Here is a 24,476-nt window from a genome sequence, read left to right as displayed (position 1 = left end):
TTAACATAATGTGGTAAGTTAAATCACTACGGGGCAGGTTCTAGCAAACGAGGAAAACTCATTGTTACATGTATTTCTCATCTCCAAAAATTATGACTTCATAGAGTAATTGCTACAAACACAGGGCTGCTTCTACACTCGATCCTAACCCACAATAAATTTCTAGGGCAAAAAATTGCTAATAAAATTAAATGATACAAGGCAAGGCAAGGCACACAATATCAGCAGCATCGGCAGATCAAAATATCCAAGCATGTGTAGGGTCTTGATTTAGCTTCAATTTCGTATGCCGTAGGCAACGGTTCCATGTTATATATGCTGCTCTGAGCACAGCAGAAGTTGTACAGGTTTCTACGACATCCTTTACTGAAAGGATACACTCTTTCAGGAATTCCTCTGCATTTCAACCCAAAATTACTTGCTTAGTCAAAGTTCCAACCGAGTTCAAATTTGAATATTCACATTAGCATATATTATAATTCCAGCCGTAATAAACAGCTGGATCGCTACCAAAAAAAAAGGTGCAGTTATATATAATTGCACTATATATTTAAAACGCTGAACAAATACCGCAACAGTAGAAGAGCACCATGAATTAACAAACCTCAAATATGGGATGCGCCTCCTTCTGACAAGTTCATAGGTTGTCTGATTCGTCAGGACAAGATAGCTGCAGAAAAAATAATGTCAGCATAACAACAGCTCGGTTTAAATGTGACATTTTTTACCAAGATCCCACCTCGAACTCTTTTCTCTTTTTTTGCTAACCAGCACATCAGAACACCATTCCCTCAACTCAAAACGTTACCAATCATACCAAATCATATTTTCTGTTCATATAAAACATCTTTATCTAGTGTCTGATGCATTATTTTGTTCATAATACATAATATCAACTTGTTATAATGCAAATAAAATTAAGGTCTTCTTTTCCAGAAGATGGTCCAACCAGCTACCAACCCAATTGGTTTTCCTGCCTACGCCAAGAGCACTTGCAGTCAGGATACTAATTCAGGTCAACCCCACCTGCTAAGAGCCTGATTACTTACCTAACAATCCCAACCTAGGCCCGGAGGACTTGTAGTCAGGATACTAATTCATTTTATAATCAGGTCAACCACCATACCATAGCATGCTTCTGTATGTTCACATTTGAGCCTTCAAAGAAGGGGGCAGCTCCATCTGTGCATCCCCTCCTCAGGTCAGGGATTACTATCCTATATCAATTGCCTACCTATTACTAGTGAAATTATTAATTTTTAGCCTATATTAATTAACCCTGTCCCCCACTTCCCTTCACCAGTCCTAAGTCACACCAAGTCCGAATTGCACAATCTTGAGGCTTTCCATAAAAGGCAGAGAAACTAAAACTTGTACCAAATAAAGAGTAAATAACAACTTTTAAGCATTGTCGCATGCACAAACCAAAAGCTTCTGACCTAAGCAAGGTTGTGTTTGGGAGAATTGATTTTGTTAGGCAGATTTATATGAAACACAATCCAATTTTCTATTGCATTTTGTCCAAATCCACACAAATTAAAATCTAAAGTCTAAACTCCAAACTCCCAAACACTAGGTAAGATTACTTGCATGACAAATGTATTGGCATAAAATCATTACACAGAAAAATTTGAGTAAATTAAACAGCATTACAATTGAGTTATTTAACTTGCCTCAAGACCATAGAAACAGGTCACAAAAAACCATCAATGAACCACAAACAAACAACATAAAGATTCACCGTGTTCCACAGTTAAGATAACAGAAGTTGCTAACAACAACACATGTAAAAAAGAAACTTGAAGTAGAAGAGAAAACCATTATTGCAGAAAGCAGACAGACAACAAAATTTACCTGTGGAAAAGCAACAGCAGAAGCAGAAAGATCAGAGAAATTGACAAAGTAATCAGTAGCAATATGAAAATTCCATCAATCCACCTAACAAACATTCCATTCCAAGGTCCCATTTCAGAATCAAAAAAGGATATAAACAATGTCAGAATCAAAAGTTCAAAACTGAACACTGTATAAGCACTGGCATATCACAATTAAAATAGCAAACTAATTTTCTTCACTCTTTTCCTAGGGCAGTTTTGACTCAAGGTGGCATTAAAATTTTTTCAGTTATCCAACCCAAGCTGACTCAAATACATTAGTTTTGGGTAATTTTAATAAGTTATGGAACCATTTTGGTAATGGGACTAAGATACACAATCAGTTTTAGGTAGTTCTTGGGTTTATCCCTTCTGATACCCATTTATACAATTATATGGTTTGGTTATACAACTCTGGTTTTTATTATGCTATATCATTAATGGGCATATGTTCTCTACCACTATGATATAGTGCGTCCTTGAAGTGATTTGGGAATTAATGTTATGGTTCAGACCTCCTGGTAAGAATGCATTATGTAATGGGCCATTTGGTATCACTGTCAAAAATTATAGAAACAAAAACAAGAAACGAAAACTAAAATCCAAAAAACAAAAACTTAAAACCAAAAACTAGCAACCTATTTGGTTAACATTTATAAAACTAACACAAATTAAAAATTTAATTAAAAAATGCTTATTTTCATCTTCAAATCAAATAATATTATAAAAATATGATTAAAATAATAAAATTACAAATAATACATACTAAAAAATATTATAATAAAAATAGAAATTATAATAATTATTTTTACTTAATTGTTATACTCTCAAAATTTGCTTTACAATAAAAATTTTACTAGACATGACAATTAAGAAATAGTAAAAATATTTTATAATTAACATTATTAATATTTTTTAAAATTTATGTATATTTTTATTTTAGTTATATTTAAATTAATATGATCATTAAATTTTAGTTTAAAAGTGCATAAATGAATGATTTAATCCAAAAAAAAAAATATTTCTGCATATTAAACAACTGAAAATTATAAACTCTAGTTTTCAGTTTTTTCACAAACAACTGAAAATCAGCAACAGAAACAGAAAATTAACACAAACAGACGTGTTTTTATAATCAATTTCTTCACTATGTGGAAACAGAAAACATAAGTTATAAAACAGAAAACAACAACGATACCAAATAAGACTTAAGTAATTTAGGAACTTATTTTTCATACCAAAAAAGACAAAAGTTTCAATCTCAAACATGTTTTGATCTTTTCAAATATTAAGAGTCAATTTTTGGTTTCAGACACTAAAATTTTAAATGGGTTTGGATTTGGAACGGCTCTAGGTAGATGATTCATGTTCAGTTTTGGTTTTGGTTTTGGTTTTGACAACTTTCACCGGTATTGACTTGCTGACATCCCTACATTCAAAAGAGCATGCAGGTCACAGGTCCTCATCTATTTCATTGGTGAAGAAAAGGAGGAAAGGAAAAGGGCAAGGGGGGACTTAGACGTGACATTATTCAGGTGCATCAATTTTTTTCAGTGGCATAAGAAATTGGAAATACCCTGCATAATATTAGAAATTGGAAATCCCTGTTTAATATTTTTTTTAAAATTGGGGAAGCTCAGTGCACAAGGCTTGTGTCAAAGGAGTGCGGGTAGGGTATCTGATCTTGCATAATATCAATGATCTAAGAAGATACATTACCAAGCCTTTGATATATTGTTCTTCAAGTACATAATGTACAAGATTCCAGTCCATAGGCACAATGCTGTCTCCTCCAAAATGTACCACCTGGTACACAAACATATAACACAAAGTATACTTAATTATCTTTGAGAAAAGGAAACATTTGAACTGCTTGAAAACAAAAATAAGAAAGTGCAGTAATGTTTGGATGAATCACAGAGTCCCATGATGAATGAAAACACCAATTTCAAGAATGACCTACAATCTGAACAACATCAAACAAAAGTATAATAAAATTCCATTTTAATTATTAATAAATCAAGACCTTTCATTTTTCTGCACACCCATGGCAAAATATTATGCAATTGCTTATCAAACTAATACATACATAAACACTGTTCATGCTTATCAAGCTAATATATTAAAAATGTGATGTCAAAGAATGGGATCCAAATCAAATTCAGATTCAAACAATAAAGAACAAAATTCAAGCCAGATTATTTTACAACATCTTAAACAATCAATTTTATGTTTGTGCACACATTGAAGTTCCATTTCTCAGTAATCAAGTCCACAATCATAAAGCGTAAAGCAAAGCTAATTAATTTTTTTTTCCTATGAATACTCTCTATAGTTCTAAATATAGACTAAATTACTACAACTATTCCATCTATAGAAGGAAATTTATGGTGAATGACACATAGAAGCTCACCAGAATCGACAATGATTACCCTGGCCTATGCATGTTCCAAGCCAAACACAATGATGATCAAATTGGAGAACACATTTGTCACAATCATGACAGTGCTTTGCTCGTGGGGGCTGCAAATATTTCACGTGCATAATTAAAAACAATCAAAACAAAGATCAAACTTGAGCAAGAGATATTCCTTTCGAGTAACCCTAAAGGCAAATTTGATAGTAACTGATAATATCAAAAATTGAATCAATGAAATGGAAATATCAAACATTCTATTGCGACATGAAAAACTAGAAAGCAAGAATAAGCATGAAATGTGAGAGGTGCAATGTGCTGGCTAAAGTTCCTCGAGCGAACAGAAACTTGGCAGTAAACCAAAAGGAGCTTAGGCTGAATGAGCTTTCAAGAGTTTACACAGATAACCATACTGCACATATAAGCATTAAAGCTACAGGAACGAGAGAAACTTTCGAGTGAGCATAAACTCTACTGCTGAAAGTCACAACTAACACAAGCAACAAAACTCAAAAGCCAGTGTTCTCAAATTAGATAGTAACTGAATACTATCAAAAATTGAATCAATGAAATGGAAATATCAAACATTCTATTGTGACATGAAAAACTAGAAAGCAAGAATCAGCATGAAATGTGAGAAGTGCAATGCGCTGGCTAAAGTTCCTCGAGGGAACAGAAACTTGGCAGTAAACCAAAAGGAGCTTAGGCTGAATGATTTCAAGAGTTTACAAAGATAACCATACTGCACCGATAAACATTAAAGCCACAGGAACTAGAGCAACTTTCAGGTGGGCATAAACCCTACTGCTGAAAGTCACAATTAACAAAAACAACAAAATTCAAAAGCCAGTGTTCTGCTTTTCCGACATTCCTGAATGGAAATAAAAAATAAACAATTGAACTTTGTATGGTATCAAACAGGGATGATGACACTCATCAGCCAAAAGGACATACAGCATTCCAATATTCTTTATTCTTTAACAAAGAAAAAAAGAAAAGAATAAGCTATGACAAAAACATTTTAGATTGTTACCACTTTCTATCCTCTTTTTATTAGATGACTGCTTGCTTGCCAACTTAAAAAAAGGCACTTCATTCAAAACAAGAACTGCTCTAAGGGAGGGTTGCATAGCACTCATCTTTCCTTTGCTCTGTAACCTTTATGCACTCAAAGTTTGTTGCCAACACAAGCGCACCTAATCTCCTAGTCAAAATAATAACTTGCACGGAACTGGGGGTAGCATTTACACCGTACCAATCCTGCCGCACCTTGCTAGCCTTTTCATGCAAGTTAGGACTCACTTGTAACAGAATGTGAGTCCCACTAATACTAAACGTGGTACAAGTGGGTGCCACTAATATATAAATGCTAATGTGTTGCAATGGATTGGTGCATTGCAAATCCTACAAGATACCCCTATTCCTTGCAAGTTTTTACTCCTCATTGGTATCTTAAAAACCTAAAAGGGTTAGTCCTAGAACCTATGAGAGGAAAAAGAAGAAGATTCAAAAAAACGTTCAAATTCTAGCTTCGTTTATTAATTCTATGGGAGGTTAGGGATTTTAAGAAGAGGGGTCTGATTAGGGAAGTTTTGATTAGACATTCATATAAAAACAAGGAGTTTCTCTCTTCTCAAGCTTCAGCTGGAGGCATTCTTATTATGTGGGACACTCAATCCATTTCAAGAGTGGATAATACTGTTGGGTTTTTCTCTGTGGGATGAGTTATAAGCTGTTTTTGGGTTTTAATCCCCTAGGCGGATCATAGGTGATAATTTCAGCATTATTTGGTTCCTTGGGAAAATGGGGGTGGAAGGTCTACTTCTAGCCTGCAGAATTTAGATAGGTATATTAGGGATAGTGGGTAGAGAGGTTTCCCTTTGGGTAATGCGCTTCATTCTTGGAATGGGATTCTGTGTAAGACCATAAACTTACCTTCATCACTTTGGCATGTATAAGATTATCACTAAGTTCTAGAGGTTATTCTTGATAAGACTATTTCTAAGGCTCAAAGTGCGTTTGTAGGGCATAGGCAGATCATGGATGCTATTTTGGTTGCTAATGAGGTAATGGAGAATACCCAGAGGAGAAAGGACACGGGGATTGTTTTCAAATAGGATTTTGAAAAAACTTAGGATAGGGTTAGTTAGAATTTCTTGGATAGCATATTTGAGAGAAAGGGGTTTGACAAGAGGTGGCATTCTTGGATGAGGGCTTGCATGTCCAATCTTTTCCTCTGTTATAGTGAATGGTGAACCTAAACCTTGGTTTAGTGTCTTTAGGGACATTAGACAAGGAGATCTGTTCTCCCTTTTCTCTTTATGTTCATTTTTGTCCATAGAATGGTGGATAAGGGATTGATGAAAGGCAGTGGTTGTTTCACACCTTCAATTTGCTAATGATACTATGTTCCTTTTAGATTTTAGGTGATCGCACTTCTTTTTTATATATTCTGAGCTGCCTCCATATCTTTGAGCAGGTCTCTAGGCTTAAAATTAATTTGGTAAGAGTGGTATTGCTGCTATAAGTCTGAGAGCTGGCAAAGTCAGGGAGTTGGCCTTACTTGTGGGGTACTTTGGATTGGCCCTTGTCTTATTTAATGGTCCCTTTGAGTGGTAATCCTAGGTCGTTGGGGTAGTTCTAGGTCGGAGAGCTTTTGGGACCCATTAGAGGAGAGGGTGTCCAAGCATCTAGATGGTTAGAAAGGTGCATTATTTCCTCTCATAGGTCGATTTACACTTATTCACGCATGTCTTGCTAGTATCCCTTTGTATTATTCGTTCATTTTCAGTATTCCTGTGATTCTTGTGGGTATTGCTAGTAACCTCAAGAAAATATAAGGTCTTTGTCTGGGATTGTGAGGAAGAGGGATCATTTGGTTAGTTGGGATGTGGTAAGTAGGTCTAAAATGGAGTGGGGTTTTGGTCTTGGAGATTTGGTGTCTAAAAACACAGTCTATTGGCCAAATAGCTTTGGTGGTTCCCATTAGAGGATTCTCCCTTTGGCGTAGAGCCATTAAAAGTAAGTGCAGATTTCATGTGGATGATTGGGATACTAACTTCGGATCTAGATATTCTTCGAAAAGACCATGGAGTTCTATCTCTCAAGATTTATGCCCCATACTAAGTTTGTTCCAGATGAGAGTTCTCATAGTCGTTTTTGGGAAGATATCTAGGTTGGGGAATGTTGCTTTCTCCACTTCTTTTCATTGTCTTTATCGATTGATTTCGGGGCATAATGCACTTATTTTCTTGTTGTGGATGATCCTATGCCTTCTTGGTAGTTCACTTTTATATATCGTAATGATAGGGAGGAAGAGGAGCTTTCAATCTTTGTTGCTAATGTTGGATAATGTTCGTCTCTCCTTTAGAGAGGATAGTCATTCTTGGTCTTAGGATTCTTCAGGGGCTTATTCTTGGAAATCTTTTCGTGATCTTTTGACCAATGCTAATTTTTCCTTTTCTGCTACATAAAAAAAATTTGGAGGCCACAGTTTCCCCAAAATTTAAGGCTTTTATTTGGTTGGTTGTGCTTAATAGAAAGTCAACCAAAGTTTCCACTCCTACTTGTTGGATAGTAGGAAACCTTTGAAGGCACATCCTCCAAATGTACGCTTTTTATGCTTTAATAGTTTAGAAACAACCTCTCATTTGTTTTTGCACTATGATTTTTCTTGGAAAGTGTGGAATAAGTTTTTTGGTTTACTTGGGGAAAGTTCGATCAGCCCAGCCATGGTGGAGAACATCTCAGCAATTTCCTTTCCTAATTTTGGTAGAAAAAAGGATGTAGCATTAGAGAGATTCGCTTTTTTTGCAGTGCTGTGGGGTCTAGGCAAAAAATTTTGTTGGCATGGGAAAAGATTCTTTACTTGGCTTTGCTTGGTGTGTTCGCTCTAAGGGCTTTAAGGAGTGAGCTTCTCAAATATCCAATGGGATTGGCCGTCTTTGGTTTGATTGGTGTTTTTTCCTTCGTGGTTTTTTCTGGCTTGTTTAGGAGGATTTCTTTATTTCTCCTTTTTTTACACTATTTTTTCTTTAATAAAATCTTTTTCTTTTGCTATACATATATATACACACACACACACACACATATATATATATATATTACACTAGCAAGATAAAAAGTGTTAGCATCAAGATGAGGCTCATTGCCGAGTAAAGTAGAAACGACCACTGACAAAGATATCATGAAGACATGAGCATCCATCATTATAATAGAAGCATGGTAAATATGAAACTTTTCATTATCTCAAGAGAATCATAACAAATTGATAACAGGAATATTGCATAAAGATGCAGTAAATAGGTCAGTCACAGATGTAATTCATGAATTCAGATATTCATTAAAGAAAGATAAAATCAAGAGAAGTTACTACCTGCACAACGTTGCAATAGGTGCAAGTCCAATTTCTGCAAAAGCAAGAAGTAATCACTTACAATCTGAAGTTCTCCAGAAACTTTCAACCACAAGGACTTGAGGTTCTGCAGCCATTGCTAGTTTAAGAAATTTTTGAAAGCTGTGATAAGGATCTTATATGGTTATTTACGATTCTAATGTCATAGATAAACATAAATTGCTTCCAAACCTCGACCTCAAAAATGAATAACCAAATGACCAATTCCTAAAGTACATATCAACATTAAGATCTATACTGTGATTTGCTGATTAAGAATGAATTAATGCATCAATATTCATACACTGAACAATTGCTTAAACACGTACTTCAAGTACAAAAATCAACCTATAAAATAATTTCCTACCTGAGAGATGTTCCAGGATGATACATGTCCAAAACCAACTTCGCCCAAGATGTCACACTGCTTCCCTGAGGAATTCTTCCCAGCTGATTCCCACCCATATTAATTACCACACTTCCATTTTTGCTTGAAGCAGGCTGCCTTGCTTAATCATCATAAAAATAGAGCAAGGCAGTAAACTATGGTACATAATTTTAAAAAAAAAATACTCATATAAACAATATACAAACATTGCACCACAAGTTGATTATAATTTTTTGTGTTTCTTTTCTTCTTTTTTTTTTTGGGGGGGGGGGGGGGGGGTGGGGTTTGTTAAGATTAGCCTAAATTTGATGGCACAAGAACTGGACTCACTTTGAGGTCATTGATGTCTTCCTAAAACTTAAATCTGCCTCATTGACAGCTCTCATTGCATCAAGGACATAGCTAGAATGAGAATAAACACCATTCAGTAATGCTAAATAAAACTTAAAGACAATATTTAGGCTGAACTGTGAGGCAATTACACAAACATTAACATTTACCCAGGGGAAGAACCAGAAGTAAAGAAATATTGAGCCAATGTAGCAAGAAACAACAACAAATACAATGCAGTGTACCTGAAAAAAAAAATTAAAAAGAAAAAAAGATGTTATATTAAGTATTAACAGAATCAGAAAATTGATGAAGTTATTGATGAGTAAAAATTTGATATTTCCGCAGCTTTTGCAATTAATTGGTGTATTCAGTTGGAGCATAATGCCATATTCTTCAAGAGGTCGGCAACTTGTGCTAGCCTGATTCAGATTAGAGTTGTTGTTCTTGCTCCATTGTGGTGTTCTACTCATGGCTTCTTTAGAGGGGTCTCTCTTATTTGAGCTTTCAGAATTAATATCATAGTGTTCACATTTTTTTTTCACTTGGTTCTTTCACTTTTCTTTCATTTGGAGGATGCCTCTTCCTCCTTGTTGCATATCTTTCTTTACAAGCAATAAATTTATTTGTCATAATATATATATATATATATATATATATATATATATCATCCATCGAAGAATCTGTAGATGCAATTTTGATGCCCAGCCACAATAGTCCTTGATAATATCTTTGTGTCTCTTTAAATTGAAATTTTCACTAGCTTATTCTATTATAGAAAACTATAGAATGTCTACATGCTACTAGTGCCAAGGACAAGCCATTGCCTTGTTTACATACCCAAAGACTTTCAGAACAGTTTGAGTAACACATGACATTGTGCCTTAAAATTTAGGGTTTCTGGTTTTAAAAAGCTATGAAACTAAGACATAGTCACAACCTAGAGATTATGGAAAATTTGACTCCCCCCCCCCCCCCTGTCACAATATTTTAAAACATATACCAGTTTATGCCTTGATGGTATGTCTGAACGCATGAAATAGAGAAAACAAATATGTGCTTTGCAAATGGGTTAAAAAGGTCCTATTAATTAAATGGGCTGACGAGCTTTTACTGGATAACCCTTCACCTTTCTATGTAAACCAATGTGTGCTTTACATCCACCAACAACTGCAATTTGGGAGCCACAGAGCACTCCCGTTAGCTTATGTTAGTGTTCATAAAGTGATTTTCTCAAAACCCTTTCTCAGAACCATTTCCTGTTACTCTTGCATCGTTTTAGGACATGTCTCTTTAAAGCAGACTGACTCATTAGGTTTCAATTTTGATAGTCGAACTATTTCAATTTGGTAAACCTAGGGGATGCTTTCCTGATAATCAAATTCAATTCTAAACCAATTCAATCAATCGCATAATGCATATTCATTATGATTAGTGGGTAGCACTTTTTTTTTTCCCTCGCCAGGGACATTAACCTTCCTCTTTATATCACAGAGAAATAAAAATAAATGGTAGTGATGCGGATACGAGATATGAACTATGCTCAGAAAGCTAAGATTAATCAATGTGCTCAAGTAAGCTCCAATACCAATTCTAGGGTTTCTCCTGCTTTCCCAAATTTTAGGACGTCACGTTGACCTCAAAACAAGCTTTACAATGAAATTAAACAAACTTCAATAATGTACAAACCAGAGGGCTTAAATGAAGTGTCTAAAATACCACGGCTCTTTTCTCGTTTTTTCTATCAAATCTCTATCTAACAGAAAGAGAATGCCCACGTAGATCAGATGCAGAACCACCAACGCCACTTTAAGGCCGAACGACGATCTCCGAGCTAAAATCCTCAAACCCAAAAATCAGAATCAGTGCGAAAAACAGACAAAACTTTCGAAAATCAAGTTCAGTTTGTCATGGGAGAAAACAAAAATAAAACACGCACATACATACATTCCCGTCACAACCCCTTTACCGGGGAAAATAAAAGCAAAAAGAAATTTCGAAGTAGGATTTTTTGGAATTTTACTGATGAAAGACACTGAGAGAAGAAACGTACCGGGATCAGAGAGACACGGAAAGAAACCATAGCATCTGTCCATGAAAGGGCCGCATAAACCCACCATCCTCGGCCTCAGGGAAGCATAAAACACAGCAGCATCGAAACAGCAGCGACCAATCGATGGCGAAGAAGAATCTCTCTACCTTCTGCGCATACCTAACAGCTAACAGAGGAAGGGAACAGCTACAGGAATGCTAGAGAGAGAGAGAGAGAGAGTCAGTCGGACCCGATTTAGTGCGCGGTCACACGGCTGGTCTAGCGATCGACACTGGCCAACAGTTAAGGGGGAGTGCGCAGTGCGCACTGGCGCACTGTCTCAGCCGTGATTAATTTTCTTTTTTTGGGTAGGTGTCTCAGCTTTGATTGCCTGATAATCTCTCGTATTTTGCTAACTGCATTCAATTGGATTCTGTGTCTGAATTTCTATTGCCCATTATGAACCGTACTTAAGTTTCTATAAAGTAAAAACCACTTCACTTTATTTATTTTATTATTATTATTATTATTAATCTAACTTATATTAGACACTTTACAATAATTTTAGAAGCATGAGTTGAATTTACCAATTCTATTTTGGGATATACATTTTATTTAACATTTATAATACCATTCATTTATTTTGTTTCTTAAATAAAATAAAATTTTTAGGTCCAAATCTTGTCCTATTCAAAATATAATTTTTAATGTAGATTTATCTAAGATTGAATTTTTTTTTAGAAATACTTCTCTTACATTTAAAAGATAATAATATTTTTATGTATAAAATTATTTACACTAGTTATTTGTACTTTTATATTTAATATGTATATATTACTTTTTTTTGTGTCTAAATAGAGTTTCTTTTTTAAGTTTCAAACTTTAACATATCTAAAATAAATTCTTGTAAATGTAAATTTATAGTAATTTTAGTTGAACTTATTTTCTTTTAAGAAATATTTATATTACTTTTAAAAATAGGGATTTTTTTTGTTATAGAATGATTTACTTTTACTTACTTGTATTAATTTAGTACAGTATATATCTTAATATAGATATCTATATATAATGTTAGTATACTTTATTTTTAAACTAAACAAAAAAATTTTCTTTTTAAGTTCAAACATTAATTTTTATACATTCTAAAGGTAGTTCCATATAATTTTGGTTGAGTTCATAAATTTGCTCTTTAAAGATTATTTGGTCTAAATATTTTTGCCAATAAAAGTATTTACACTACATGTCTATATATCTAGATTTTTTTTAACTAAGGATGCTTTTGCCTATGAATTGTTTTACAAATACATTTTTTAGGACTTTTTAATCTTTCTTTTAAAAAATAAGGATATTTTTATCCATAAATGACTTACACGTAATTTTATATATATCATAGATTATATTTTTGTCTCGTGTTTTGTAGAAAATATTTTTGACAAACTTGTTTGCTAAATATCTCTTGTGCTTAAACTTTTGGAAATCCTTTTTGAGATATTTGATTATTCTCTTGAAAATTTTTGAAACCTTATTTGTGATTGATATATTTATATATATTATTTTAAAGACACTTTATTAAACATACTCTCACACTTTGATTGCATATTGACATTATATTAAGAATAATTTCATATATCTTCACTTAGTTTATATTTCCTATCATATTGAAGTGCATTGGTTATTACTTGTGTGTATCGGTACAAATCTGCTTGTATTAGAAGTATCTTTATCTGTACACAAAATCATATTGATTATCTGTTGTATTCCAGGGGTGGCCTGAGGGAGTGTTGATATAACCCGTAAGGATCGATTGTAAAGGTTGAGATCATCCCTAGTAATTTGACCTGATATTGTAACTGGTGCCACTCCACCCGTTAAGTGAGCATTAGTGGAATCATTAGACTTGCGAGCTGAGACGAGAACGTAGGCAGTATTGGTTGAACCCCGATAACATATTTTGTGTCAGTTTTAAATTTTTGCACTTAAATTTACGCACTTGAATGTTGTTATTTTAATTATTGTGAATGTTTCATAAATACTAAGATTGCTTTAATTGCTTTACATTTTTGCTCAATTTGATTTCTGCTGAATTGGTTAATACTTAGAAAGACCCTAGGTTGGGAAATACTGATTGTGATTTGAATTTGACCTAGGAAAGTTTTAAATTTCCAATTCACCCTCCCTCTTGGGAATACACCAATTCCAACAAGGTTGTCACTGGTTATCAACTTAGGAAGCCAATAGATCTTGTCTCATTAACTCCACAGGTTAAAGTGAGTGAACAAGTCAATGCTTTTGCTAAACACATACATGACTCACACTCTGAAATAAGAATGAAAATTAACATGAGCAATGAGCATTACAAATCTAGGGCTGACACACATTGCAGGTTACAAGAACTTTCAAAGGGTGATATGGTTATGGTCCATATTCGTCCCAAGTGGATTCCTGTAGGAAAGGTAAGAAAGTTGCATGCTAAGAAGATGGATCCCTTCAAAATTTTAAAGAAAATAAGTTCTAATGCTGACATGATTGACATTCTTGTTGATTTTGATGCTATTAATGTTGAGGATATAACCCCATTTCTTGAAGCATCTTCTTTTGTGGAACCCTCTAGTTCTAACCTTGCAGGTGATCCCACTCCGTTCTCCACTTCCCATAAACCTGAAACCCTGAAATTACCTTTACCCATACCCAAGAACCGTGATGAAATAGAAGAAATCTTGGATGATAATACAACGTTCACACAATTAAGTTCATACCAAAATTTCTTGATCAAGTGGAGAGGTAAACCACATTCTAAGCGTAGCTGGATTTTGAAATAAGAACTCCTTCATATTAACCCGAAATTGTACTCCCACTACTTCACCTCTCATTCTTTGGAGAAGAATTCTTTTGGGCCCGGAAGAGATGATGGGGATCAGCAGGCCTTACCCTTTTCCTTCACTGACATAGTGACATGTGGATGGCTTCCAAATGTCCACTTTAGTTCATAACTATTTGTGTAGGAACCCATGGGATTAATGGAAAATTATTAAGTCCCAACATCTTCATTTTTCTGCTGCTGAATTGATGTGCAATTTTCTATATCAAAAAATTCTCATCTTTAAAAAGTTTGAACACAAAAGTTGTGGTAAATTTTGTTAGCTTTCCTTTAATACCAAGATCACCCTATTTATAGTTTTCTAGTAGAAGTTATGCCCCAAATACTGAAGGGTATTCACAACTGAAATTGTCCATCCATTTGCAACTCATAGATTTTCAAGAGAGTCTCAACCAGGGCGTGACTAGGACACCATAAGGTGCGACTAGGTCTCCTACACACTAAAGAATTCCAGAGAACTTAGACCAAGAGTGCGACCAAGAGCCTTGAGAGTGCGACCTAGTCGAAAATACCATCATTTTAGCACTAAAATAAGCAAGTTCGACACCCATGTGGACCTTACAAGCTCTTGTAGACCCCACACGGATTTGGACCCCTCCTTTTGAATTTTATTTAATATGAAATATTGTGAGACAACTTGCTTGCTTGTGCTTCTTAGTAATTTGTGAGTGTGCATTTATTTCTTTGTCTCCCATGCTTGTATGGGAAGTGTGAGTTGTTTAATTGTCTTGTCTCCTTTGTGTTAAGTCTTTATATTCTCCATTGTACGAATTGAAAGTAGTTAAGTCTGAATATTGATATTGAAAGGATTTTCCTTTGTTGAAGCTAGTATAGCTTTGTCCAATTTTAGTTATTAAGTAGCGAGAGGTTACGCGTTCTCTCCAGAGATCAGGTCGTGAGAGACCACTAACTTATCCAACAACTCCATCTCCATATCCTCCCTCCCTCACTCTCACGGCCATCACCAAAGTTACATCCACACGGCCAACACTTTCATATCACCACACCCCCATCATCAATCTTTTGCATTGTTGCGTTCAATTGGTATCTCACAGCTTGCACAAAGGACTCTAGGTGTGATCCCACTGCATGTAGAACAACATCAAGTATCCATAGATTCTCATGGTAACTTCAGTTTCTATTTGAATCCCTTTTATATCTTACAACCACTACTATTACTAAAACCTTAGTTTCAAATTCTGTAATTTCATATTTGATAAACCCTTTGCTTGAAATTCTGAAATTCCAAACTTGAATAGCATGTCTGAATCCTTAGACTTTCAATATTACTACTTGCTAATCTAAATCAATTTACTATTGTGCTAAATATAGAACTTATTTCTTGAAATATTGAAATAACATCTTTACTACATTTTCAACTTGCTTCCTATGTGAAAGAAACAATTGAGAATTATTTTAGAACAGCACCATACACCCTTTCAAAATTCCTCAACATGAGAAATGTCCACTAATTTGTTGTGTTTACGTTTGAGTAAATAAATTCTTAATTTAAAGTATTTCGAATGTATGTGCTTATGAGGGTTGAAATGTAGGACTAGGCCACCCTTCCCCGTCCAACATAAAAAAGAACCTGTTTGAATAATCTTTTGCAAAATCATTGTTGAAAAATACTTTAAATCCTTAGAACATCTTGAAACCCTCATTGAGAAAACCTTCAATTCAAGATTTGAAAATGAATTTTTCAATGGATTCTTTGTAAAACAAAGATTGAAAACAAGTTTTGTACATTTGAAAATCATCTTTTCCATCCTTAAGCCATTTTCATGGGTGATCGTCTTGAAAAATATTTTTACTTTGTAAAAACTTGATAATATTGTGGATTTTTAGAAGGAGAACCATAAACCTAACTTAAAATTCTAGTTGAAAGCTTGGAGAACACTTAAAGCCATATCATGGGTGTATGATTTCAAGGTTTTGTTGAAAGCTTTGAGAAAACCTTTGAATGCTTTGACGATCATGTTTGATTTTTATGGAAAAAGTCACAAAACTCTTACAAATCCATCTTAAGACTCAAACAACTATACTTAGGTAAGTGTAGAAATTCATAAGAAGACCAATTGTGGAGAAAACTACGAAAAAAATGAAAAATGGAAGCTCTTGGCATTTGGCGGTCAACCGCCCACTGAAATGTTTAGAGGGTCGGTTGACTCTGTGTAGCAATAGCTACAATTTTAAAAATGTGCAGGCTCAACATTTCCCATTTAGCTCAATACCTTTCAAGGCTGCTTGCTGGCTTGGAACTCAACAGAAACTTCAGATTCCATCCGAGGTGTGAGCAACTAAAAATTTCCCATTTAGCTTTTGCGGATGATCAGGTAATGTTCTCAAGAGGGGACTCGAACTCTTTGGGGGCTTTGTTAGAGTGCCTTGGTACATTTTTGAAATGTTCAGGGTTGTATGCTAACAATCTAAAATCAAACATTCTTCATGCTGGAGTTCAGGCAGCGGAGCTGGAATATATTAAGAGACTTTCAGAATTTCAGGAAGGGAGTTTTCCATTCAGATAATTAGGCATCCCATTGGCAGCTTCAAAACTGAATAAAATGCATTACACCCCCTTGATTAATAGAGTGACTGAACTTCTCCAAGGGTGGCCATCTCATACAATTTCCTACACATGCTGGAGCTCGGGAATTCTGTTATACAGGGTATCGAATGCTTTTGGTTGGCTATTTTTCCAATCCAAAAATTTGTTCTTGATCATATGATAAGACTGTGTAGAACATTTTTTTGGGGTGGTAGGAAGAAACCCTCGATTGCATGGAAGGAGATGTGTCTACCGAAAAAGGAAGGTGGTTTTGGGATTTTTGACCTAAACTCTTGGAATAAAGCTCTTCTTACCCGAGCCCTATGGAACATACAAAGTAAGAAGGACTCTCTTTGGGCTAAATGGATACATCAAATTTATTTAAAAGATTCAAATCTATGAGATGTAGAGGCTAAACATGATGACTCCCAGCTATGGAAAAAATTAGTTGAACTTGAAAACTACCTTGTACAGGAGAGGGGCAGTGGCTTGGCAGCTGAAAGTTTGTTAAAACAATGGGTAGTGGATGGGCAAATTTCATCATCTTTGGCTTATGAATACTGGAGGAGCAAAGGGAGAGTTGTCCTATGACATAAAGAAGTTTGGAAATGCGGTAGTATCCCAAAACATGCCTTCACATTATAGTTGGGAATCAAAGGGAGGCTGCCTACAAATGATAAAATGATTGGGGATGGCACTAACAAGGAGTGTGTGTTCTGCAACACACAGGTGGAGACAAATGACCATCTATTCTTCACATGTCGCTTTTCAAAAGAGGTTTGGGATCAGATCAAAGCTTGGCTGGACATAACTAGGGAAATGTCCACATTGAAATCTACATTAAAATGGCTATATAAAGAAGTTAGAGGAACTGAGGTCCAACCAACGGCAAAGAAAATATGCTTGGCTGCTATTGTTTATTTGATTTGACACTTCAGAAATAGGAGGAAGTTCGAGGGGAAGATCATCTCAACACAGGAGCTGACTGAAGTGATCCAAAGGTACACATATAGAGCAGTTTTTGATAAATTTAATATGTTTCTTATTTCCTGAATGATTTTAGTTATTTTGAAAGATTGGAACTTTTGTTGATAGTTAGGTAGGCTATATGTCTTAGCCTAATGGTTTGTTTCAGTTATGTTAAGTTGTATGGAATCTTGGGTATGCCTAGAGTAGTTGTAAATATTCAACATTGATTAATACAGTTACCTTTACTGATTAAAAAAAAAAAAAAGTGTAGGCAAGGCAACTGCTTACATGGGCTAGTCAACCACCTACACAGTATTTTTTTTTTGTGCCAATTTTGGCGCTTTTCTCATGCATGAACATACACATTTCAAAGATAAATTAAAATACTATAAAATTTCATATAAAACATCACACAAACATGGAAGTAACAAAGTAGATCACATGCAAATCTTAGAACATGCTCTTAAGGAACAATGCATGTCATACATGAAAATAAACAAAATTTCATTGGAGAAAAGGTTAGACACTAACCTCGAAATGCTTTTTCATTCTATAGATCAAGCAAGGACCTCTCTTTGAAAGATCTCTCCCCAAATTCTCTCCCCAAATTCCCCTTTGCAAACTTAAAGGAATTTAAGTTTCCTTCTTTCTTCTTTCAATCAAAAAATTTTGTCCTGGTTGGAGCTGGACCATAGGGCCGAAATCGCCAGCTTTGTCAAGGTCGTCATGATGAAGATGGAGCTGTTGACAACTGGGCGGTGGAGGTTGGGAATCGCAGGAATATTCCAGCCGCATTGTCGTGCACTTGTTGGCCTCGGTGTTTGGATTAATGACGTGTGCCTTCATGAGCCACACATCATGCATTTAGCTAACCAACATAAGGGCTGGGAAAGCTGAGGAATCGAACTTAGCAAAAAAAAAACGCTACTTGATGTAGTGTTTCATAAAAAATAAAAAGAAATTTTATTTAAAAAACGATTAGACCGTCTAGCAATTTTTGACCGCCACACAACATTTGGTGGTAAGTTTTTCCAAATTAAAAATATTGGACCATCTAACGTATTTATTTAAAAAATACTAAATGGTCTAATGTTTTTTTAGAACAATTCAAATGGGGAAATAAAGTTTTTTGTACTTTTCGTAAATATTTTTAAATAATTTAAAATCAAATCCGGAAAAACTCCGGTAAATTGCTATGCCACCCCTACACTCTCAATTCATCTCTCCACACTCTCTCTCTCTCAAAATCACCGAAGCTCCTGCCTACATGGCTACATCGCGCAACCATAGCTGATCCTTTCTCCCCAAGGAACGGAGATGAGCTTTCTTATTTAGAGCCAGATTTTCGAAGTGATTTCTCTCTCTCTCTCTCTCTCTCTCTCTCTCTCTCTCTCTCTCATGTTTGATGTGGGATTTGTTCTTCCTAGGCGATTTAATCAACTTGAGTTTGCTGTTCTTAGCTTTGAAGAGCTTCAATTCGTTACTTCTTGCTTCTGAAGCCCACGAGCCAGGTACCAAGCTTCATTCTCCCATCCTTTTTCCTCTATTGCATTAATGACATGGAGAAGTTTCAGAATTTCTACTTGAATAATTTTTCTTAGGCTTGATTTCGTTGCAATGAAGAATCCCCTTCTGTTCTTTTACTTCCGTATGTTCTTTCTGACGGTTTGATCCCTTGTATCCATTTATTTCACAGAAATTCATATTGAGTTCATCGAATTCCCTCGAATTAGATTCTTTGTTGATTGTGTTTCGTTCTAATACTTACATTGCTCTCTCTCTCCCCCAATGTTTTAGAAAATAGTCGATATTACCGAGAAAGAAACAAAGATGGTTTTCTTGTGCTGGGTTCGCCCATCATCTCAAGAACAGAAGGCCTGCGTTAACAAGTAAAGGAGACTCATTCTATAATTCTGATTTTTTTTTCTTCTGCTGTCAAGAATTTTAAAATTCTTTTTGTCGTATCTATCTCTCTATCTTGTGCTTATATATATATATATATATATATGGCAAGGTCTGGTGCCTTCAACTATGACGCGAAGTTTAGAGGAGCCAGTGCTAAGTCCATTCGTTCCCTACAAGAAGACAATGAGCTCTCAAAAGATGGTTTCTTAATCAACCACGCCCGGGTTCTACTTGGTACTGGTGTTGAGACTTATGAGAAGGGCAAGGGTGCCCTTCAGGGTTGGAGGTCTGTGTCTGTCTGTTTGCATAGATAGAGGTTAGGAAACAAGCCTTTGAAGGCAGATCCTAATTCTGCTGACTTTGTCAATTTGCAGGCATTTTGGATTGAAATGGACGTTTGTTGATCCAAGCACTCCAATTCAAAGTGGGGCGAAGTTCTGCGTCTGTGTAAAGGAGTTTCTACCATGGATCATGATGCCTCTGCAAGTAGTATACGTAAGAGAAAAGAGAAACACGGAGGAGGTCTCTACTTCTTTTGGTTTTGGCAGTGGCACTCTTCAAGGTCACCTACTGGTTAGTGCCTCTTTGCTATCTGTAATATTCATTTGGTGAATGACGGAGGGGTTTTTTGGGCAATGCTGATGTTGTCATGATTTGAAGTGACGTACCACAACTAAGGAGAGTAGTAGACTTCACCTGTGTATTTGTATGAATACTACAAGGATTGGTACTATAATTAGGAGCATTAAATGCCCTATGTTAATGGCTTTTTTGTTGTGTTTAAAGGAAACAAACACTATGAAAATGCTCAGCTGAAAAACTTTATTTCAGGATTTGTAATATCAGGCCAACCTCTACAATTACAGGTGTAAAAAAAAGAGAAAGGAAAAGAAAAGGAAAGGAAAGAAAAGTTTGTTTTCAGCAACATTTCATGCTTTAGTCGTATGGTAGTGCTGCATGAAAAAAGTTAGCTTTTCATTTAAATGGTTGGTGAAATGGATTTTCAGGATTGTGGTAGGATTATTGGTATTGTGGTATGGGTACCTGATTGGACAATACTCCTTTTGTTTGTGATTTATTGTTAGTCATATGCATGAGCTAATCTAAGGTAACTATTTCTGCCCATCTATTTTATAATTTAGTTGTAATTCTAGGTCGAGTGGTGATGAGGAGCTACATCACAAAAAATGTGTCAATCTGTTTTGAGGAACCACTTTTGTATTGTGCTTGCACGGATCAATGTATTTTTCCACCCTATCATGAACCAAGTAGCTGTATTATCAATTACTAAAAAATTTGCCCATTAGAATCAAAATTAGGTGTTACTCAAAGATCTCATAAGGAATTTATAGCTGCATATATTTTTTTTTGGTAATAAAAATACTGGCATATAGTGAAGTGTTTTCATCTATGGTGTTCACCATGCAAAACAATCATGGTACTGCATTCTTCAAATAATCATGTTATTTCCACAACCATGTTAGATGAGCAAACAGATGCAATTTCTGGTGTAGTTATATTGCTATATTACATATAATACTTGTACATTTGGAAACTAACTAAATTTGATCTTCAAGTTTGTTGATGTGGTAATGTTAGATATCAGTGGGATATAACTGGATTTTAAAAAAAATATGTAGATGGATACCGTGAATCTTTATATTGCCTAATAATAACAAACTGTCAATTTTCTTTGGACTTGGAAGGATTCAAATAGAAGTGCTCTGATTAACAGGTGGATTTGTCCATGTGTTGCATGTTCTTTTTCATTTTTTTTTGGGGGTATTTGAGCGGGTATTCTTATTTCTTACAATACGTATGACCTTGCATAGTTGAGCTGCCATGATGAATTCTTTCAGATGATATTTAATGAACTTGATTAATGTTTCATAGACATGGGCTACTATTATTTCTTTTTCCCTGCATATTCTGACACACAAGCTAATAACCTTGCTGTATGTTACTTATTAGCTTATTATTTTCTGGAAAATTTATAGCTGCCCAATTTTAGATGTAAGGGCATGTCTCAATAATGATTAATCCTCGATGATACTAATGTGTACTCGAATTTGTTGGGAGCAGGCTGGGGAAGAGCGTTTTTCAATCGAGCTGGATGAGAACAATCAAGTCTGGTATGAAATACTCTCTTTCTCAAAGCCTGCCCACTTTCTCTCATTTATTGGGTACCCATATGTACAACTCAGGCAAAAATATTTCGCTCATCAGTCTACCAATTCTGTTCTGAAACATTTGTCTCGTTAATCAGAGGTCCCAGCAGATTAGCAAGGGAAAGTTCTGGTCTTAATATTATGTTTCTTCCCCCACTTTGTCATTTCACAATATTATCTGCAGCATATTTTTCTTATGGTGTATTTGATGTAGAAAATTCAGATAAGTCAGTTTAATTGAGAAAGTTTCACCATAATCTTGAGCATGCTAGAAAATATTACCCACTAACATCATGTTTAGTTTGCGGAATGGAATGAGATAAGAATGAAATTTAAATGGAGAGCATGACAAATCAAGTAATAAATTTAATTCATTTCGTTTGATCCATTCCATTCTTATCCACCAAACATGCAGTAAATGGGTAAAACTCATCCTGGTCTCACATGAATTGGAGAAGGCTAGTAATTGGTGTCGGTAGCCCAAATTCAGGTTTAAAGAGATTACAAGCCACGAAGTAAACCAAGTTAACTTTTTTGCCTGGTGCATGCCGAGTAATCGGTACATTAATCTGCAATTTTGCAGCGAAGGAAACTATGATGTTATAGATTTCTTCATAATGTTTGCTTTTGCTGAGGGCCCAAAGGCTCAAGAACCACGCAGAGCTAATGACTCGACCTGGTCTATGTATTGTTTGTATAGTTAATTAGATCTAGTGCCAGGAATCCTACCCAAAGTGCAAGGAGGCTCAGAAACTGATGTTAAAGCCATGGTTTCAGACAATTTACTGGTGCTGAAAAAAATTACTGTTGCTCATTGCCTTGATTTTTATAATGCGGAGATGTTGGATTTGAATCTGTATTGAATTTGGATAAGATATAATATAAAAATTGTGTTGAAATTTGTCTAAGTCTATCAAAATTCAAATCTAAGGTCTGAAGGAGATACTTTTAAGAGATTTTGTGAAATGTCCATTTTAAAGTAGATGGTTTATGGGTGATGGTTTATTTAAAAATCGGATATAATATCTAAACCTTTAACAGACTCTGGAATGGTTTTTGATTTTGTCAATTCACAGTTTGGCTACAGCTTTGTTGGTTAATGATTCATTTATGTTTGGTTCGGTAAAATAGCTATCTCTTGAAATTAGATGAAATATAACATGAAATTTGGAAAATAGCGGTAATAGCTATTTTTTGTATATTTCTTATTATTTCATTGAATATGGAATAGGAAATGAAATGACATTCCCATGGTTAAATTTGGGAATACTTATTTTTTATCTATTGCTTATTGTGGTTTCATAAAAGTTATTTTAATAATGTAATTTTTTGTGTAACTAATTATTATTATCCTACTCTTAGGGGATTCAAAATTTACTCTAGACTTGTGCAATTGAATATTTTTTATTTTTATGCACAAATTTATCTTTGTTTTAATCTCTCTATACAATGCACAGACTTAAATTTTTAAATTAAAATATAATGATATAATCTTGTATAAAATTGAATGTAGCTTTTACAGTTGAATATATACAAATTTAAAAATAGTTATGGAGTAATATTAATACCATTTAAAAAAATTATTTTACTAAAATAATATTTTTATTACTTATTATTTTAATTTATTATTACATAAATTTATTTGCTAGGGTTACAAGATTTATTAATTTAATCATTAATAGTAATTATAGAAAATATTATCAGCAGTTAAAAAATAAACTTACAAAATTATAAGGAGGCTTTAAACACTAATCAATTAATTTATGAGACAATTTTAAAATGTTCATTGTTGTACTTACAATTTAATAAAGTAGTTCAATTATTGATGCAAAAATTATTAATTTATTGAAAATGAGATAAAGAGAAATACAAAAAAGTTTGGAACTATAAAAATTCAACAGTCTAGTTTTTCAAAAACTAGATGTTGTTAATCATCTTATTATCACATTTTGTTGTAAAGCATGTTTTTATATAGGCAAATAAATTGGAATTTCAAAAGTTAATCACATAATGAACCATTATGTGGGCATACCAAAGGTTATAACCTGTTATCTAGATAGTCATCCACATAAATATACATGTTTTATAATATAATTTTAATTATTATTAGTAATTAAATAAATTATTATTTTAATTATTTTTAGTGGCGAAAAAATTTAAATTACAAATTTATGGAGAGGTTTCAAAATACTAATCGTTTTGTTTATGGGAGGTTTTTTAGAATATCAAATATTCTATTTATTGTTGCATAAATTTATTCTTTTATTAATAGAGTTATAGAATTTTTTAACTCAATTATGTGTTAATTAAATCAATAATTAAGAAAATAAAAATAATAAATTTAAAATTTGAATTACAAAAAAAAATTAATTCAATTACTAGTGATTGCCAAAATTATGAATTCAATTATTAATAAAAATCGTTGATGACATGGTAGCATTTCAATTATCAATTGCATCATTTTTATGCTTATGACGGATCATCATAAAATCAAATTCAATACAAGAAAGTCAAATTTAATCTTGTGTTTCATGTGTGATCATGGAAAAATGAACTAGGCTTACTTCTTAGACTA

The 24,476-nt window shown here is 34.3% G+C and overlaps 2 protein-coding genes across 5 annotated transcripts; one reads left to right on the top strand and one right to left on the bottom strand.

Annotated features, from left to right (window-relative positions):
• Window positions 1–41: 41 nt before the first annotated feature.
• Window positions 42–18,508, bottom strand: LOC131154328 (protein S-acyltransferase 10). 3 transcript variants are annotated; one of them, XM_058107033.1, is made up of 12 exons: window positions 18,360–18,508; window positions 11,455–11,651; window positions 11,121–11,235; window positions 9,572–9,646; window positions 9,402–9,473; window positions 9,051–9,188; window positions 8,666–8,699; window positions 4,288–4,397; window positions 3,594–3,680; window positions 1,855–1,938; window positions 605–670; window positions 42–396 (listed from the first exon to the last, which is right to left on the bottom strand). In XM_058107033.1, the coding sequence occupies exons 2-12, from the start codon at window positions 11,519–11,521 to the stop codon at window positions 222–224; spliced, it is 1,023 nt and encodes a 340-aa protein (XP_057963016.1). In that variant the 5' UTR covers window positions 11,522–11,651; window positions 18,360–18,508; the 3' UTR covers window positions 42–221. The 3 variants fall into 3 exon arrangements, with proteins under 3 accessions (XP_057963016.1, XP_057963009.1, XP_057963025.1); XM_058107026.1 differs by lacking the exon at window positions 18,360–18,508 and having other exon boundaries at window positions 11,455–11,874; XM_058107042.1 differs by lacking the exons at window positions 1,855–1,938; window positions 18,360–18,508 and having other exon boundaries at window positions 11,455–11,820.
• Window positions 18,509–19,010: 502 nt separating this feature from the next.
• LOC131154307 (UPF0548 protein At2g17695) lies at window positions 19,011–22,158 on the top strand. Of its 2 annotated transcripts, none has more exons than XM_058106997.1 (6): window positions 19,011–19,178; window positions 19,256–19,339; window positions 19,626–19,717; window positions 19,843–20,019; window positions 20,108–20,306; window positions 21,816–22,158. In XM_058106997.1, the coding sequence occupies exons 3-6, from the start codon at window positions 19,659–19,661 to the stop codon at window positions 21,993–21,995; spliced, it is 615 nt and encodes a 204-aa protein (XP_057962980.1). In that variant the 5' UTR covers window positions 19,011–19,178; window positions 19,256–19,339; window positions 19,626–19,658; the 3' UTR covers window positions 21,996–22,158. The 2 variants fall into 2 exon arrangements, with proteins under 2 accessions (XP_057962980.1, XP_057962988.1); XM_058107005.1 differs by having other exon boundaries at window positions 19,018–19,178; window positions 19,289–19,339.
• Window positions 22,159–24,476: the final 2,318 nt, after the last annotated feature.

Source organism: Malania oleifera, chromosome 1 (genome assembly GCF_029873635.1).
Source record: "Malania oleifera isolate guangnan ecotype guangnan chromosome 1, ASM2987363v1, whole genome shotgun sequence".
Lineage (NCBI taxonomy): Eukaryota > Viridiplantae > Streptophyta > Magnoliopsida > Santalales > Ximeniaceae > Malania > Malania oleifera.
The sequence above is the reverse complement of the archived record's forward strand: the minus strand, read 5'-3'. Positions and strand labels throughout refer to the sequence as shown.

Bases quoted from the DNA above. Each gene is read 5' to 3' on its own strand.
- LOC131154328 (XM_058107033.1), bottom strand. From the start codon at position 11,521: ATGGTGGGTTTATGCGGCCCTTTCATGGACAGATGCTATGGTTTCTTT. The intron at 9,189-9,401 runs GTGAGTCCAGTT...TGATTAAGCAAG, and splicing joins AAGACATCAATGACCTCAAA to GCAGCCTGCTTCAAGCAAAA. The intron at 4,398-8,665 runs GTAGTAACTTCT...AAATATTTGCAG, and splicing joins CCTATTGCAACGTTGTGCAG to CCCCCACGAGCAAAGCACTG.
- LOC131154307 (XM_058106997.1), top strand. From the start codon at position 19,659: ATGGTTTTCTTGTGCTGGGTTCGCCCATCATCTCAAGAACAGAAGGCC. The intron at 20,020-20,107 runs GTCTGTGTCTGT...GTCAATTTGCAG, and splicing joins GGTGCCCTTCAGGGTTGGAG to GCATTTTGGATTGAAATGGA. The intron at 20,307-21,815 runs GTTAGTGCCTCT...TGTTGGGAGCAG, and splicing joins CTCTTCAAGGTCACCTACTG to GCTGGGGAAGAGCGTTTTTC.